Genomic DNA, 16,320 nt, shown 5'->3' on the forward strand with positions numbered 1-16,320 from the left:
ACCAAGTTATGTTGTATGTTTTTATGCAGTGTATTTCAAATCGTTAGCAGATAGTATTTAAGAAAATTGCTGTAAACTTGCACCAATTTCTTATAACGACTTCCTTAAAGTCTGTGAAAAATAAATTTGAAAAAAAAACTTGGTAAAAAAGGTCATAATTTAAAGCAATATTATTCTCGAACATATTTAAAAAAGTTGAATTGACACTCCATCGGTTTTTAAAGAGTGGAAAATAACTAATATTTTCTGTAAGACAGTGTTTTTTTTTATATCCTCCATAAGAAATTGTTTTTATTAACTACCATTTAAAAATTAAAACAATTGAAACAAATAATATTTTTTTAATATTTTTAAATATATGAAAAATCTCATATATACATATGTAAAATGTATCCAAAAAGTTGACAGTATTTGAGTTATTTAGAAACTATTATAGCAAGATTCATGAATGTATATAAATAGGGATTTTTTATTTTTTTTTGCTGCTGCACTTTCAAATCAGCTTTACAATGAGTATTATGTGTCAGCATTCACTGGTATTGTGTTTAGGTCGACAGTCCCACAAAGGGGAACGCCAGCATCACAATTTCTTAAAGCTAACCTAACAATTGATATAGTATGTATATAGTATGAATGTTGCTGTTGCCCATCGGGCTGACAATTCACTATTCGAAACTAACACTGGCAGTGTGATTAGCTAATCATAATATTCGTTGTGTGTTGACAAGGATCCTGCTATGTCCTTTGTACATATATATACAATTTAACAATAAATGTTTGTTTTTTTGACTATAAACTCTAATTTTGATTCTTCTTTCATAAATGTTGTTCGTCCTTTATAAATTGCTAACTTAACAGTAGTCTAAATAGATGCATTAATTGTATGATCATAGGTAGTTTACAAACGTCCCGTGTTATTGCCAGCCACATTTTGACCCCAGGATACCTGATGCGGATTGCGGGTGGTCAAACGTAGGGAGTTACCATCGCCATCCTCATCGATGACATGCTCGTAGCCCTGGTTGATGGTACCGCCGCCATTCGAGCCATAAATTTGCTACAAATAAAGAGTGAATCAATTAACAACATTAAATTATTGGCATGATAAATTAATGTACATTGAAGAAGATATCTCCCAGCCCATAAGGTATGAGTATAAATAATTATTGTTGATCGAAAAGGCAAGATAAGTCGAAATAAATTATCAGGAAGAAGTAGTTGATAAATGTTTTGGTTCTTAATATATACTACCCAAAAATTAATATTATCAGTTACTCGAAATAATTTAAATGTATGGCTGTCTATTAACTAATAAAGAACAGACTTTACTACTGCATTTCGCTATATATAGTTGTCACTCACCTCTCCAGGTCCACCATTTACATTGAATACATCCTTGATGCTGATTCCTGCATTGGAAATGCGTCCGCTTCGCTGATTGGTCACAGCGCCATTGTTATTGACCTGTTTTTCAATGATACAAATTATAATTAATAAGTAAAAGAATAATAATAAGTAGCAATTGAGTGGGTGAATCCTTACCGGCAGCGGCGCTGTGGTTATGCCATACTCATTTTTGGCGCCCAACGTTTGCATTGCCGATTTGCGTCGTTCCGCCATCACGGAGTTCTTCCTGACCTCCAGCGCGCGGATGGTCTCTGCCCGCATGGTCAGGCGACGCGTGAGTATCGGCGTCGCCGGATTGTTTTCCGCATCCGCTGTTAGCTTGAGGAAACGCTTCTTGAACGCCACATCCAAGGTGCCAATTTGACGACGCGGCTGACGGGCTTTCTCCAAGTTTTGTATCGTCTTGCGTCGTGCGATGCGATCGGGTCCCGAACCGGAATCATTATCATAATCCCCATCGATACCCTGCAAGCGTTGCAGGTTCTTAACTATTTCCACCGCGTGCTGTGAATAAATGTTGCAATTACAGTAATGAATTTTGTAATAGTATGTTTAGTCGCTATATATTCACCTTGTCTATTAATTGATCTTGAGTCAAGTCCTCTGATTTCTTTTTGCAGAAATTCAACTCGGTAGAGGCCAGGATGTGTGATAGGGTGCCAAAGCGATGGAACAACATGGCCGTAAATTGTATGACCAAAATTAAGGCAAAGAAGAAGACAAAAACCAAACCAATCGGCTCAAGTTGTAGATACTCCTTGGAAATGTGTACCTGTGCGAAGGTGTTTGAAAACCAATATTAGCAACAAACTTAGAGCGATCTCATTTTTATTTCGTTAGTAACATTTAACAATTGAACGATTTTCCGGAAACGATATTGGGTTTAAGGCAGAACATAGTACCAGTTGTCGGTGATAATGCTATGTTTATGTGTGATTACCATACACAGTAAAAAATGTGGGCTTTGCTATCTAAATAAATATATACAATTATTTTAAGAAATTTGAAGAACTTTAACTAAGTTTGCTTATAGTATTTTTAAGTTTTTATCGAAAAAAAACATATTACTTTCGATTTTGTAATATATTGAAGGAATTATTACTTGTAAGATTTTCTTATTTAAAAATTTTTTCGAATTACAAGATTGAACTAATTAGATTAAGAAAGAAATTAGGCATTCCAATGCCTTGAAAAATTTAAATTAATATTAAAGTTAAAATGAAGACGAACAAAAATAAAATGTAGTTTTATTTTAAAAAGAATATAAAATACAATTCTTGTCGCTTCAAATATAAAGTAAACGATTTTCTAAAAATTGTATTAGTGGCTCAGATATTAAGCAAAAACCCACATTTTATAAGTGTGTAAAAGTGTGTTGTAGATTTATATGCCGGGGAATTGTATGAAGCATGCTTGAAACTGAGCTTAACTCCAGCATGTATAAGTATTTACATACATACAGTTTTCATATTTTCTATGTATTTTGATATTTATATTTGTTTTGGTTTAGGATTTATGGCATTTATGGCTGACAGTTTACCACCGTGTTGAGGATTAACTGTTAGAAACTGCATTTGATGTCATTTGATGTATTTGTTGCAATTGTAATGGTTGCTGCATTGGTACGAGTATGATATGGTATTGTTGTTGTTGTTGTTGTTTTTGTTTTTGGTGATATGCCAGAACCATTAGGATGGGTTTCAATAAACAGGATAAAACAAACAGGAAACTCCTTATAGACATTGGCTACAGAGTACATACATACATACATACATATAAAATCATTAGAAACATTCAATTTTGGGTAAGTAGAGTATGTAACAGTGACTGTGAATTTGTTTGTATGTAAGGATCACTTTAAACGCATAGTGTAAGACAGAGAGATAGAGAGTGAGAAAAGGAGTGGGCAACAGGAAGTTAGAGGTCCCTTGAAAAGATTGAATTTTATTTTATTTTTTTTTTCGTTGTTTAGATAAGATTTACTGGGCGAACACAGAGCAAAACAGTTTTAGGATAGTAGTAACAAAAAATAGTTGGTGATTAGAAATTTGTATTTGAATTATTTCATATACACCTCAGATGTCTCTTCGATATACGTAATGTTCGTTTTGACGCCCAACGGCCAAATAATATGCAATTTATCCTTATTCAATTGCAACAAGAAGACAATCAATACGAATAAGGCGTTGGCCATGAAAAACGCAAACACCGACTTATTGCGCAGCTCAATCAGATCGGAGGCTATGCGTGCCTAAACTCCTCGATCACGATTTGAACGATACATATATTTATATATATATATATATGTTTATATATATATATATACAAAAAAAAGAGAGAGAACAAAAAAAGAAAATGTGTTAGTGTTGTTTGTTAAACTGTAAAATTACCTCCTGGGTGGACTCGTCATAAGTGATATTCGTGCGCACGCCAAAGGGCCACTTGACGTGAATGTTATCCTTGTTCAACTGCAGCAGGAACACGATCAGCACGAACAGAGCGTTGATCATGAAGAACGCAAAGACCGACGAGTCGCGCAGCTCTTTAAGATCTTTTGCTATACGGGCCTACAAATATTTCATCGCCAGGCGGTTGGAGAAGATTAAAAATGACCCTAACCTATTTATAATCTGATCTTCAATATAAAAGGACAGCTAATATAAAGCTCATAATTTTGAATGGGATTCCGAATTGTAAAGCGAAATTTATAGCTATTTAAGTCTCACCTGCTCCACGGGATCATTGTCGATGGGATACAAGTACTGATCGATCAGATCCTTCCAGAATTGTATTTCCGAACTGGACAAAAAGTCCACCTCACCCTTGCGGACATCGGGATCCTCAATCCAATAGGGATTCGTTAGGAAGTCGCGTTCCTGTTTCGGTTCCGCAGACGTATCCGAATCCGACTCGTCTGATTCATCGCCTGATTTTTCCGCTACCGATGTGAGCAAATGATGATCCTTCGATCCACCCGAAGTAGTACGGCGTCGATTGTGACGCGAGGCATGATGACCATGTGGATCCACAGCACTCTCAATCGTATCAATGCGCTGTTTAATCGTATCCAACGAATCGGCAATTGTAGTCAGCTGCTGTTTCTCATCTGATGTCTTGCCATGGGTGCAGAATACACAACGGAATAAGCCCGCCAGCGAGAACTCAATGGAACCCTCCTCATCATCGTTGTCACCGATGCCACTTTGCAGGAAACCCAACATGCTCTTCTGCTTCACACGCTTCTTGTTCTCCTCGGCTGCCTTCTTTTCCGCCTCCAATTCCTTCTTGGTTTTCTTGGCCACCACCTCGCGAGTGCCCCAGGAGACAACGTTCAGATTGATAATCGAATAGAGGATGAGCAGCAGATACATAGAGGGTATGGACAGCAAATAGATTAAGCCGCATGTTATGCACCAAAATTCTTGCGGATGCAAACATGCGGCTATAAAGAATGAGCCCACCATCGATATCAAAAAGATGGCCGATGGCGATCCGACACCGTCCTCACCCAACTGCAAAGCTGTACCCACAATGACAGCCATCATAATCAGTGCATAGCACGTGGATAGCACCTGGGCAACAAACAGTTGTATATTCGATTTACAGGTGAAACAGATGACCATAAATCCCAATATTGGCACAATATTATAGTGAAACGATGTCCAATTGTCGATGCGAAAGGCGGCCACAAAAGCGCCCACCAACATAAGAAAGATTGTGCCTGGTCCCAAAATGGTGCCACCCATCAACATCATCTGATAGAAAACATATAGCAACGATATGTTATCATTGATCTTAATCGTTCGCTTCGCATCACCCAAGAGATCCATGATGTTTGCTATGGTCGATGGCACCCAGCGACGTCGCTGATTGTAGAACTCATTGAAGCCCTCCGGGCAGTGAGTGTAGGCATCCGAGGCAGCTGAATACTCCACTCGATAGCCACGTTGCAGCAGCAGGGTGCAGAGCCAACGATCCTCACCTTGATCGTACTGGACATAATGACGGGCCTCGGTCGGTTTCGTTGTATACTTCTTCATCACATTGTCATCCATCAGTGCCTTGCCACGGAACAGTGAGAAGCATCCCGGTGAACACAAGACACATCCAATCATATGCTCGGTGGCCTTCTGCAGCCAATGACCAATAGCATACTCAAAGAGCTGATACCACACCATTGGCCCAGAGCCAACGGGATGAATGCGTCCGCAGGCTGCACCCAGATTGCGATTCTTCTTCATTAAATCCACGAGTAGAGTGACTGCATTCGGCTTGAAATCAATATCACCATCCAGTGTAAGCAAATAGGTATTCTCTGCAATCGCATCCTTGCGATCCACCGAAATGGGCAATTCCATCAGACGATGTCCCAGCAGATAGTACATATACATGACCTGGGACCAACGCTTGCGATGACGTATCCGATCCTTATCCTTCAGATGTGCTATAAACTTGGTCTTACCAGGCAGCGTCCACATCAATCGACCGCCATAGGGTGTTGGGTATTTTTTGGGTGGCCTCAGTCGTATCGTTGTCTGATGAATCTCAGAGGCTGCCTCATCCATGGTGGCAATCAGGAGTTTAACGAAACGATTGCATTGAATATCATCATCACTGTGATCCGATATCTCAAAGGCATCATCGAAAAATATGTGTGCTGTACGAATACGTTTCAATGATTATTTAATTTAATAGGGGAGATATGTTCACCTACTTTCAAATTCATAGTAATCCGGATCGAGGACACGCAAATACTTTTGTGCCACACGCCGGGCACACTGATCCTCGTCCATGCGCATAATGCTCTTTAAGAACTCGATCATTTCATCTTTGGTTTCATGCCACATGGTGGCGCAAGTGTAGATCCGAGTTATATTATCCGATGATTTAATCGAGGGCTTATTTGGCGCCGAGGAACGATCCGTGTGCACGGAGATCGTCTCATAATACTCATCGCCCTTTTCCTTTTCGATCTCCGAAAGATCCTACAAATGAATAAGGAGTTGAAAGTTGAAAACGCAAAAAATATCAAACATTTTCATTCTTATGAAAAGTTTACCATACAAAATATATACCAATTATTTTGGGCCCCGAGATCCATGGCATTTTTTTGTGGTTTCATTAAAAGTAAAAATTTTGCTTACTTCCGTTTTGACATCCGCCTGGTCATCGCGTCTTCTATTCAGTGCCATGGACTGATCGATGAGTAGAGCTGAATACATGGGCCTCACAAAGATTTTCTCTGTGGTCGCCAATCTCTCGCATTTTGGTGTCCAAATGTGCAACGCTATCCACGTCTGACTCAATAGCCACAATATCCAGGCCCAGGCCATTTGTTCCGTAACAAAGTTATTAAATCGAAAATTGGATGGACTGGCAAAGAAGAGATAGTCCGGTATGGTGTCGTGGAAGAAGCATGGATCATCAATGCGTATGCCGCAGGCCGAGATCAGCAAGGAGACGGCAATTGGAACGGTTAGACTGACGGGAAAAGCATAACTGAAACCCTGAATTAAAATCTTGCATGCAAACTTGCCAAATATATAGCAAAAATAGGCGCCAAAGATCTGCAGGAGCAAAACATAAACGACAGTATTATAGCTAGCATCCAAATCAACTGTATCAATGTTAGCCGATTCCAAAGTATCAGGTAGTACGCCACCCAAACTCGCCGGCAGCTCATAGACAATGATCTTATGCGGACCGAAGGCATCGCCATAGAGGCTAAATAGATTGCTCGGCTCCTCGCCGTAGGCCCAATAGATGAGCAGTGTGACGCAGAAGAACAACAGGATCTTCCAAATCGACAGGAACATGCAGCAAAAGTAGCGAGTATTATGCAACTCCTCCTTGATGCGACCCAACGAGCGCACCAGTCCCAATGACGATTGGGATGACACATAGTTCTCCCACCAGCCACAGGAGATCATCACACAGGCAACGGGTATGACCCAGAGTTCGCGACGATTCTCCAACAGCGGCCAGATGACGAGACCAGTTACCTGTGCTGCTACCGCAGCCAGATCAATGATGATCTTAATGAATCGTTTGCCCTCCTTCGAGGTGCGCGAGAGCAGCCCAAAGATGCCGGGTATGACGCACAGGCAATTGGTTAACATGGCGCCCTGTATGGCATCGATCTGAGGCAGCACCACAAACATCAGTAGGGCTGTGCCCAAGGCGCTCATGCTCTCCATCAGCCAGACGAACAGAAAGTGTCCTGTCTTTGGCACCTTGAACGTCTTGAAGAAACAGATGCGCGCCGCTCTGATGAGCGTTCCAAACTCGGGCAATGAATATGCTATCACCAGTGCCCAGATCCAGGCAATGCGCTCCTCCTCGGGTAAAACGACCACAAAACTCTTGTCGCGACCCTATAATTGAGTTATAACAATTAATCCAACTGCGTGTTCATCAAACTTCAAGGTTTGCTTACCAGATCTTTGTTGCAATATTCTATTCTGCGATCCTTGCGCAATTGCGAGGTCATAAATAGTACTGTGCCCTTGGCAATAACACCACCAGTTAAAACTATTATGAATGTGAAGATGTAGGCGAAGATTTTCAAAATCTTAATGGTTAGCTCGAGACACGCCTGATTTGCCGTCGAACCGGTCTCGATTTTAATCGGCGGATCACGAAACACATCCCAGCCTTTTGTTTCCTGTATTGTGCGTTGGCTATCAATTAAAATGAATTAGAATTGTATTTTCGAATTCTTAAGAATTGTTTTAAACGAAAGAATAAGTATCTTTGGGCTGCACGATATTCAAATATGAGATATATTTCTACGCTTGGACATACGCTATTAGTACTGAAACGTAGACTGATGATGATCAATGACAGCCATTTAATATATTGAACCAATATTGGAAAGTTTCTGCTAAAGTGATAAAAACATAATTAAACTGTGTCTTACAAAAGTTTTATACTGATCATATAATAAATGTTGATAATTTTGTGTCAAACCCGTGAGGATATCTTGAAAAACAATTAAAGTACAACTATGGCATGTATATTATAAATAAATTGGGTTAATCGGAAAATGGTGACCTTTTTTATACTTTAAACATGTATTTTATTTGTACACTTTAAATATTTGAAATTATTAAATATTTAAATAATTTCAACTTTCCAAAGTCGTGAAAAATATAAACATTGAGTCAACAAATGTTTGGTACGATAAAAAGTATTATTGTACTTTTTTGCAATTTTGACCTAGACCTAAAAAGGCAGAATTTCTATAAACTGAATGTTTAATATTGAATTTTGCTGAACGAACAAGTCGTTTGCTCTTAGTTTCCGGTATTTTAACCATACAGCTGAGAGTAATTGCCATTGAAAATGATTGTCTCAAGATCTGGGTGTAGCCAGACAACTAACACAGCTGTGGGAATGGCAATTGACTTTTGTTTCTTGTATTGAGTAGATATTTAGTTCCGGCTTCTCGTTCAATGAAACAGATTATTTTTTCTTCTCTTTTCTTTTTGGGCTTGCATTAATGATAGACCCTCAGAAACTGGCAGCAAATTGAACAAAATTTGCATATACTATGATAGATACTTCATCAAATACTAGGCAAGACTTACCTGCCACCATAAATATCGTGTGTCAGCGGTGAGCTCTCGTCGTCGGTGAAGTTGTTGTCATCGCTATCGCCATGCTCCCCAGCAGCGGCTGGTGGTGCCATCGGGCGATGCCGCACCGCAGACATCTCCCACGGTTGCTGTTGCTGGCGTTTGGGGCCTGCTCAATCTTGGAATGTGCAAATCTTGACTGCAATGTAACCAAGAAGTGGAAATTAATTGTGCGCCATGTTGATAAGCCTGTTTTCAATATGTACGCGCCACATATGCACTTTTGGCCAGCTCTGTTCAAGCCAGCTTGATTCAAGGACGTGCGGCCTTTGACCAGCTACAATCCAACCGGTTGCATTTCGCTCGGCGACCAGCATAAAACATTGAAAGTAACTTAAGCAGCGAGATAATCGCACATCGTTCGTTATTAGTCAGTCATGAGTCCCTAAACTAATTTTACATGCGAATGCAGAAAAACTATTTACTTTCCAACATTTTAGCTAGCTTACAATTAACAAAAAAATTATTAATAAAAAAATCGTAATAAATGTGGTGTATTTTATGGTATATAAGAAAATATGTTTAGTTTTCCACATTAAATATATACAACGATTTTCTGGTTTTTATCGCTTTTCAAAACTTTTATTGCATTGTCTTCTAAATATCTGATGATAAATACTATCGAATTGAGCTTCCTTATAACAAATTAAAAAGGTCATGGAAAAATAAAAGTTAATCTTGAGTCACTTTGTCGTCACTTTAAGAATGGCCTTACTTAAGAATATTTAAAAGTTGCTGGGAATCAAAGAAAAACAGTAACAACTAGAAAAATACGATCTATGCAAGATGCAGACACATCTTCCGTCAAATATTTGTATCGGATACGCCTCAGTTCCTCCACTTTTGGCACGGAACTAAAGCTGTTGCCTGTTTTGGTTTTATGGTAATTACGAACACATTGTGTGTTGCATATACAAATACATATACTATAACTCGTACGCACACAGACACATAGACTAAAAGCTTTGGTCGCATTGTTTTGTCTGCAGACCTTGTGCTACATTGGACTTCAATTAAAATTGTAGAAGCGCCGCATAATGTGAGGAAATTAATAGGCATGGACTCTTAGATAGACCAGCAAGAAGAAAGAAGGTGTTAGTAAAACTGTAAACAGTTTTATAAGTAATCATAATTTAATAGAATATACCCTTTTCTGATGCAAGTAAAATGAGTTTTCTTAGCTAATATAATAAGAAGCTGAAGATCAATTTTTAGAAGATTGTATAGTATCAGTTTTAGTTAAGATTGTATAGTACCAGTGAGTTCTACACCTAATTAGGGTCGGTTATCGAAAGGAGGTACTTGAAATTCTAATGGAAGAAAATTCAAATAATAATAGTAAAGAATATAATACTTGTTGCTTTGTTTCTATAAATGTATAATAAGTAAAATTAATTTTAAAAATATAAATAAAAATAAATCATAATTTTTGAATTTGAGTATTTTTAGCATATTTTTTGTCAGTTAAAATGTAAATTGGTAGATTTCTAGTTCCAAACAGCTGTTTGGCACAAAAGGTCAAAGGATGCTGTTGACAGCCTGGAGCCTGCGCAGAAGACAACCGACTTGTTGTAATCACAAAAAAACAGCGTCATATGGATTACAACCCCAAAGCAAAACTTGCAGCTGCTGCTGCTATGAACGCAGCCACCCTCAAACGCAACGTGAAGTGCCTTGTGCGAGAGTAGGGGTGAATAATAGTGTGTGTGTATGTATGTGTGCGTGTGTGTCTATGTGTGTGTGAGTGTGCGTATTTTGCGGATGCTCTTCACTGATTAGGAACGTTCTGCGCGCCTCTTTCGCTGCTTATATAGCTGCGACTAACGGCGCTTTACAACAGGACCGTGTGGCCTAATGGATAAGGCGTCGGACTTCGAATCCGAAGATTGCAGGTTCGAGTCCTGTCACGGTCGAAGATTTGTATTTTTTTTTCTAAATTGCACGCATGTGATTTCATCAATTTCTGTTATGTATTTTTAATATATTTGCTAATTCCATATGAATTGATTTTTTTTGTTGTTAAGAAATATTATTATTTTTTGCATTTTTGTTGTTGTTTTTTCTCACATAGAAATGTGAAATGTGAGCTTTCTTTCATAGTTCGTGTTGTACGGCATATGAAATCTATATTTTGTATTAGAAATATATATTTAAGCCCCTCCGCATAATAATTTACATAAATAATACTTTTAGGCATACACACATATAAATTAAGCACAATATTTAGCCATAATTTTTGAGATAAATATATGTTTATTGTTTGGTGACCTTTTTTGAAAATTTAAATGTTTAATCAAATTGTATTCGGTATTATCGTTAAGCCTACACTAATTGTATGTATATTATATGCTAAGTGGTATTAAGCAAGACCCATTTCTATGTAGGGCATTCCATAGTCGCTGATTTTTGACTAGATCTTGCTCGTTGTGTCTTCTTCATTATGATTTGTCACTGAGCTTGATTTCTTGCAGCGTATATATTACTTCTTATTCTAAATGTCAAACGGTCATCTCCTACTAAGACTAAGACTATGTGCCAAGTGCTTGAATACTAAGTCGTAAAAACTCAGTCAGTCGACTGGACAGGCTCCAAGCAACAAAGCTGCATACACTAGTTGGTCGTTGGAATGGTTTAGCAACGTGAATAACTTGATTTTAGCTAATTAAGATACGTGTCTTATATATATGCGACGATACACCTATATTTGTATTAATTGACAACTGTTTTGCTTTAATGATATGTGAAATTAAATGAGAGAGCTCAGTAGGTAAAATTACTTGACAGCAGTTGCTCACGTGTTTAACCCTAGTTGACCTCTGGCTGCAACCCACGCAAAGATATAAAATAAAGAAATCGTGATTGCCATACACAATTTTGACCAAAGACCAAAGAAACTGCGAGTCGCAAAACTAATTAAGTATTCATGTCAATGTGCTGAAAGAGGTATGAGTCTATGTCCAACTGGAAAAGTCGAGCAGCAACAGGATTAAAGACCACAATTGAGACTAGAGACTGACAGACAGACAGACAGACAACTTATAGATCTATGATAAGCGACCGGTTCCACAGAGTCGAGCAGAAAGTTGAGTGGGCCTTGGGCAGGGTAGCAATAAACTGGTCTTTTTGAATGAATACAATTCAGATATAACAATGCCACAGCTGCGAGTGTTAAAGCTATATTTATTTTTTGGGGCCAACAATCGAATCATGTACTAAAAAAATGTTTTGATTGTTAACAATTATATAATCATTAATGATCACAATCGGATCTTGTAAGAGCTAAGTCGTGTTAACCAAAATTGCTACTTTATATTTTCCTTCTTTAAGCTGTTGATAATTCGATTAATTTGAAAATTATAAAATAAATCAATAAGCTTTTATTTCGTTGGATTTAAACTATTAGGAATTTGAATCATCTCTCGTATCACCTTGTGAAGTAGGCGTTAGTGAAATGAAAAAGCAAAGTGATCCAATATTTTGGTGCAATATATTTCCACACGCAAAATACATATATACAAACTACATACATACATATGTGGCTTAAAATATGATTTGTGCCCCAAGAAGGCGAGCGATAAAATTAAAAGCCACTCAAGCAAGCACACGACGTGTGTATGCTTGAAAAAGTGAAAGTCTAAAAAATGTTATAATAAAAACAATCTATGAATAAGACAAAACAGCAGCAAATGCGGGAACAGCAGCAACAGCAACAGCAACAACAACTCAGTAGTTGCAACAGTTGTTGTTGGCTGGTGCCTGAAATTGATTGCTACATTTAACAACGGTAACGAAACCGCACAAATCGAACCAATACGCAAACCGGCCACGCCAAGCTCTTGGCCAACAACAAAACTGCAGCGGCCAAGACTCGTATCATGAGCAACCAGTTTTAACATTTTTTTTTTTTTAATCGAGTACAGGAAAATGCGATCGACTTGAAAAGTATGCGCAAAACATGCCCAAACAATGACAAATAATGGCAGCAGTAAATGTGGCCAGAATGCCGCCATAGAAAGGCAATATGAACCGAACGGGTATTAAATGGCTTAACCACTGCAATCGAGGTGTGGGTTCAATGGGCATTGACTGACTGACCACTGGTAACGGGTTGGCAATAGGAAGTATTGCCGACGAGCTATAAACCAAAATGGACGAGTGGTGGGACCCGGAATGGGAAGTTTTTTAAAATGGTTTAAAATTATATATGTTGCGCCGCACAGCTGAAGATTTTCCTTAGAGTGAAGACAAGCTCATGTGAAATGAAATGGCTTAGTTTGGGCTTAGATATTCTTGTTATTTTGTGAACTGTGATTTGTGTCTTGCAGTTCAATAAACCTTAAAGAGTTCCTTAAAGCTCATTAAGTCAAGTTTGGCTTGCCATCGTTATACACATTCACATAAATAAATACAAGACCTCCATTTGAGTCTGAGTCACAAGTTTTCGGCGGTTCTCTTTGCATTCTTCATATATGCTCATTTCCTTACACCCTTGCAATGGGTATTATAATTTCCTGGTGAGGTTTGTTATTTATTGAAGGCAACGTTTCTGGGAACATCTTTTGTTACTTTGTTACTTAACACTCAATGCTCATAAAATTTGGAGACGTACAAAATCACTCAGACTACTCAATGATATAGCTTTCATAAGAACATAAGTAGAAAGTCAGATTTTGGCAGATTGCCTCTACTCTGCAAAGATTTTTAATCTTCGGGATGCCAAAGTGTTGTTATTTTTTGATAATTAGTATGTCTCAATTAAACTGACGGAAATCAATAGGAATTCTTGGTTAACATCAATGATTCTACGAAACTTCGATACATATGTATATATGCATATATACATTGTTCATAATGAGTCACGAAGTTTGCTCATAACCCAGATAGTGATTTTTACACAATGCGTAACTGAATTCAAAGCTGTCATTTAATTTGGGTTTTTTTTGTATACAATATTATTCATCTCTGTTTTCTGCATGTTTCTCGCTTAAATAAGCTTGTCTTTAAATTGAGGGCTTGGTTTTTTTAAAGTTATTGAAGGACAAGCTAAATAAAAATAGACTTATGAAGTTGAATAATAAATAAAAGCTTAATAATTTTGTCTTGATTGTAAGTAGTGTTAATATGTCTATAAATTATGGGATGCTATTTTTTTATTTACTTTTAAATACCAAGTTTTATGCTTTCGAACTGTGGTTACTTGAAAAAACAGTTACTTGTGCTATATTGACAAAAAAAAATCGTCATAAAAAAGGCGTACGAATAAGGCAAAAATAAACATTAAATATTTGCCAAGACACTTTGGCAGCTGCTGAGCGAGACATTGCCCAAAATATAAATGAGTTAAACAAACAAGAGAGAAGAGATTGAGAACCATAGACACAGAGAGTCGGAGAGGCTTGTAAATCACCATATAAATAAGCATTAAAGCCAACTCTTCGACAGTGTCTCTTGAATTTGTTGTATTGGCGTTGAGGCATTTAAGATTGTGTAAAACTCAAGTGGCATGGATTAGAAAATGCCAATTAGATGAAACTTTTCTCTACTGACATTTTGGGCGAATTTCACCCATCGATATTAGGTGACGGCATAGTTAACAGCTCTCTGTTAAATGCCAAGAAAATGGCTTGCTAATTAAGGTTTATGATTTATAGAACAACTTGTTTTTAAGGTGTGCTTGTGTCTCTTTTTATTACACTTTTTGCATGTATTTTCTTGGAACGGGTTTTTTTTTTTGTTTAGTAGTGTACCACGACGCAAAATGACACCGAATCTAAATCGCAAAATAGCGAGTTTTAAAATTTGTTAGCTGCAGCTTTTAAAAGCAAAAGTGTTGCCAAAGTCTTACACAAAACCCGTTAGCTAACAATGGAAATCAGCAGAAGTGAAAGAAGTGAAATAAATCTCCAACAAACGAAAATAAACTAAACAAAAATGAGAATCAGATGGTGTTGTTTTTTTTATCTCTTTTTTTTCTCATTTTTTTATTCGTCTGGCGCATAACTTTCACATATAAATATGTACCGTTTGATGCCGCTCACTGCTGCACGACGAAGAAATGGAAATGAAAATGGCTAAGAGAAATTATGTTGACCTAGCAGCAGCTGTAAATCCGTTTAGATGAATGTTACGTTGTTGAGTGTTGAGTGCTTCTTTAGAGCAGAATTTCAGAGCACTTTTTCTTTATTGTTTTCACTTGAATCGCATTGGCCAACATTTCAAATGGCCTTTGCGTGCATTTCACTTTTCTGCACAGCTTTATATACACTTAACAAATACATTTCAACATTAATACATATAGACAAAAAATATATATATATATATTCGCTTGCGTGGCTCACAAAATTTTCAAATCAAAAATATTTTTATTTAGCATTTGATTTCTTTTCAATTATTGGTTATTTCTTCTGCTTTGCCGTTGGCCGCGTTGTCTGGCTTATTGTTGCTGTTGTTGTTGGGGTTGTTGCTGTTGCTGTTGCTGCATTTAACTTTTAGCCAGTTATCCACACATATATTTCAAATGTATATATACACACACACACAACACGCATACGCATGCGCGCACGTACCGTTTTTTGGGGAGAAGGAGACACAAGACGGTAGAGACGTGATTTTGTGCTTTCGATCTTTTTTCGTTGTCCGCCGCCAAGCTCTTTTCGAGTTCGTTGTCTTCGCCAAACTGAATTGAAGTCTTTCGTTTTGCTTATTGGAAGTGGTCGCAACAGTGGCTCTCAGCATGACGTTGCTTGCTATTTCTTTAACTTGGCTGGAAGTGAATTTTTTATGAGCATGTTCGTACTTTGAGAGTTGTTATTGTTGTTGTGGTTTTTGTTGTTTATTCAAATTTGACTTAAACTCACTTGTTGTGGTTGTTGTTCGCTTGGGACATAACGGTTTGGCAGCGATCTGGTTGGGTTAAGCGTGCGAATGGTTTGGTGCTTGGAAACATTCCAAGCTTTGGCTCTCTTCTCTTCTTTTCACTTTTTATACACCAACTGGAAAACATAATTATTTGCCTCTCCCTATTCGCATGCTGTTTATATACATATAGCTGTTTTTGCGACAACTTTGTCGAGGTCGTCTGGTTTCTTACTGCTCATTTCTACGCAGCCGCTTTCTGTCTCTCCTCTTGGCCATCGCTTTAAGTTTACAAATGGCAAAGTGAGTGGAGCGCGAGCATTGCAGTTGGAACAGACAGACAGCTGTTGTAGTCTGGAAGTAATTGAGCGCATGTGCAGCGTCTCTAAGAAACTGAGAGTATGCAATAAAATAAGATATT

The 16,320-nt window shown here is 37.8% G+C and overlaps 1 protein-coding gene and 1 non-coding gene across 4 annotated transcripts; one reads left to right on the forward strand and one right to left on the reverse strand.

The window, feature by feature from the left end:
* Window positions 1-373: 373 nt before the first annotated feature.
* LOC6567652 (chitin synthase chs-2) lies at window positions 374-16,308 on the reverse strand. 3 transcript variants are annotated; one of them, XM_001993992.2, is made up of 13 exons: window positions 15,902-16,163; window positions 15,611-15,807; window positions 8,997-9,183; window positions 7,844-8,087; window positions 6,552-7,781; window positions 6,122-6,392; window positions 4,134-6,064; window positions 3,798-3,974; window positions 3,482-3,658; window positions 1,979-2,179; window positions 1,543-1,911; window positions 1,363-1,464; window positions 374-1,057 (listed from the first exon to the last, which is right to left on the reverse strand). In XM_001993992.2, the coding sequence occupies exons 3-13, from the start codon at window positions 9,119-9,121 to the stop codon at window positions 899-901; spliced, it is 4,986 nt and encodes a 1,661-aa protein (XP_001994028.1). In that variant the 5' UTR covers window positions 9,122-9,183; window positions 15,611-15,807; window positions 15,902-16,163; the 3' UTR covers window positions 374-898. The 3 variants fall into 3 exon arrangements, with proteins under 3 accessions (XP_001994028.1, XP_032596129.1, XP_032596130.1); XM_032740238.1 differs by lacking the exon at window positions 3,798-3,974 and having other exon boundaries at window positions 15,902-16,162; XM_032740239.2 differs by lacking the exons at window positions 374-1,057; window positions 1,363-1,464; window positions 1,543-1,911; window positions 1,979-2,179; window positions 3,482-3,658 and having other exon boundaries at window positions 3,750-3,974; window positions 15,902-16,308.
* Window positions 10,885-10,957, forward strand: Trnar-ucg. The gene has a single exon. It is a non-coding gene; the product is annotated as a tRNA-Arg (tRNA).
* Window positions 16,309-16,320: the final 12 nt, after the last annotated feature.

This window comes from Drosophila grimshawi, unplaced genomic scaffold, assembly GCF_018153295.1.
Source record: "Drosophila grimshawi isolate 15287-2541.00 unplaced genomic scaffold, ASM1815329v1 contig_311, whole genome shotgun sequence".
In the NCBI taxonomy this organism is placed as follows: Eukaryota; Metazoa; Arthropoda; class Insecta; order Diptera; family Drosophilidae; genus Drosophila; species Drosophila grimshawi.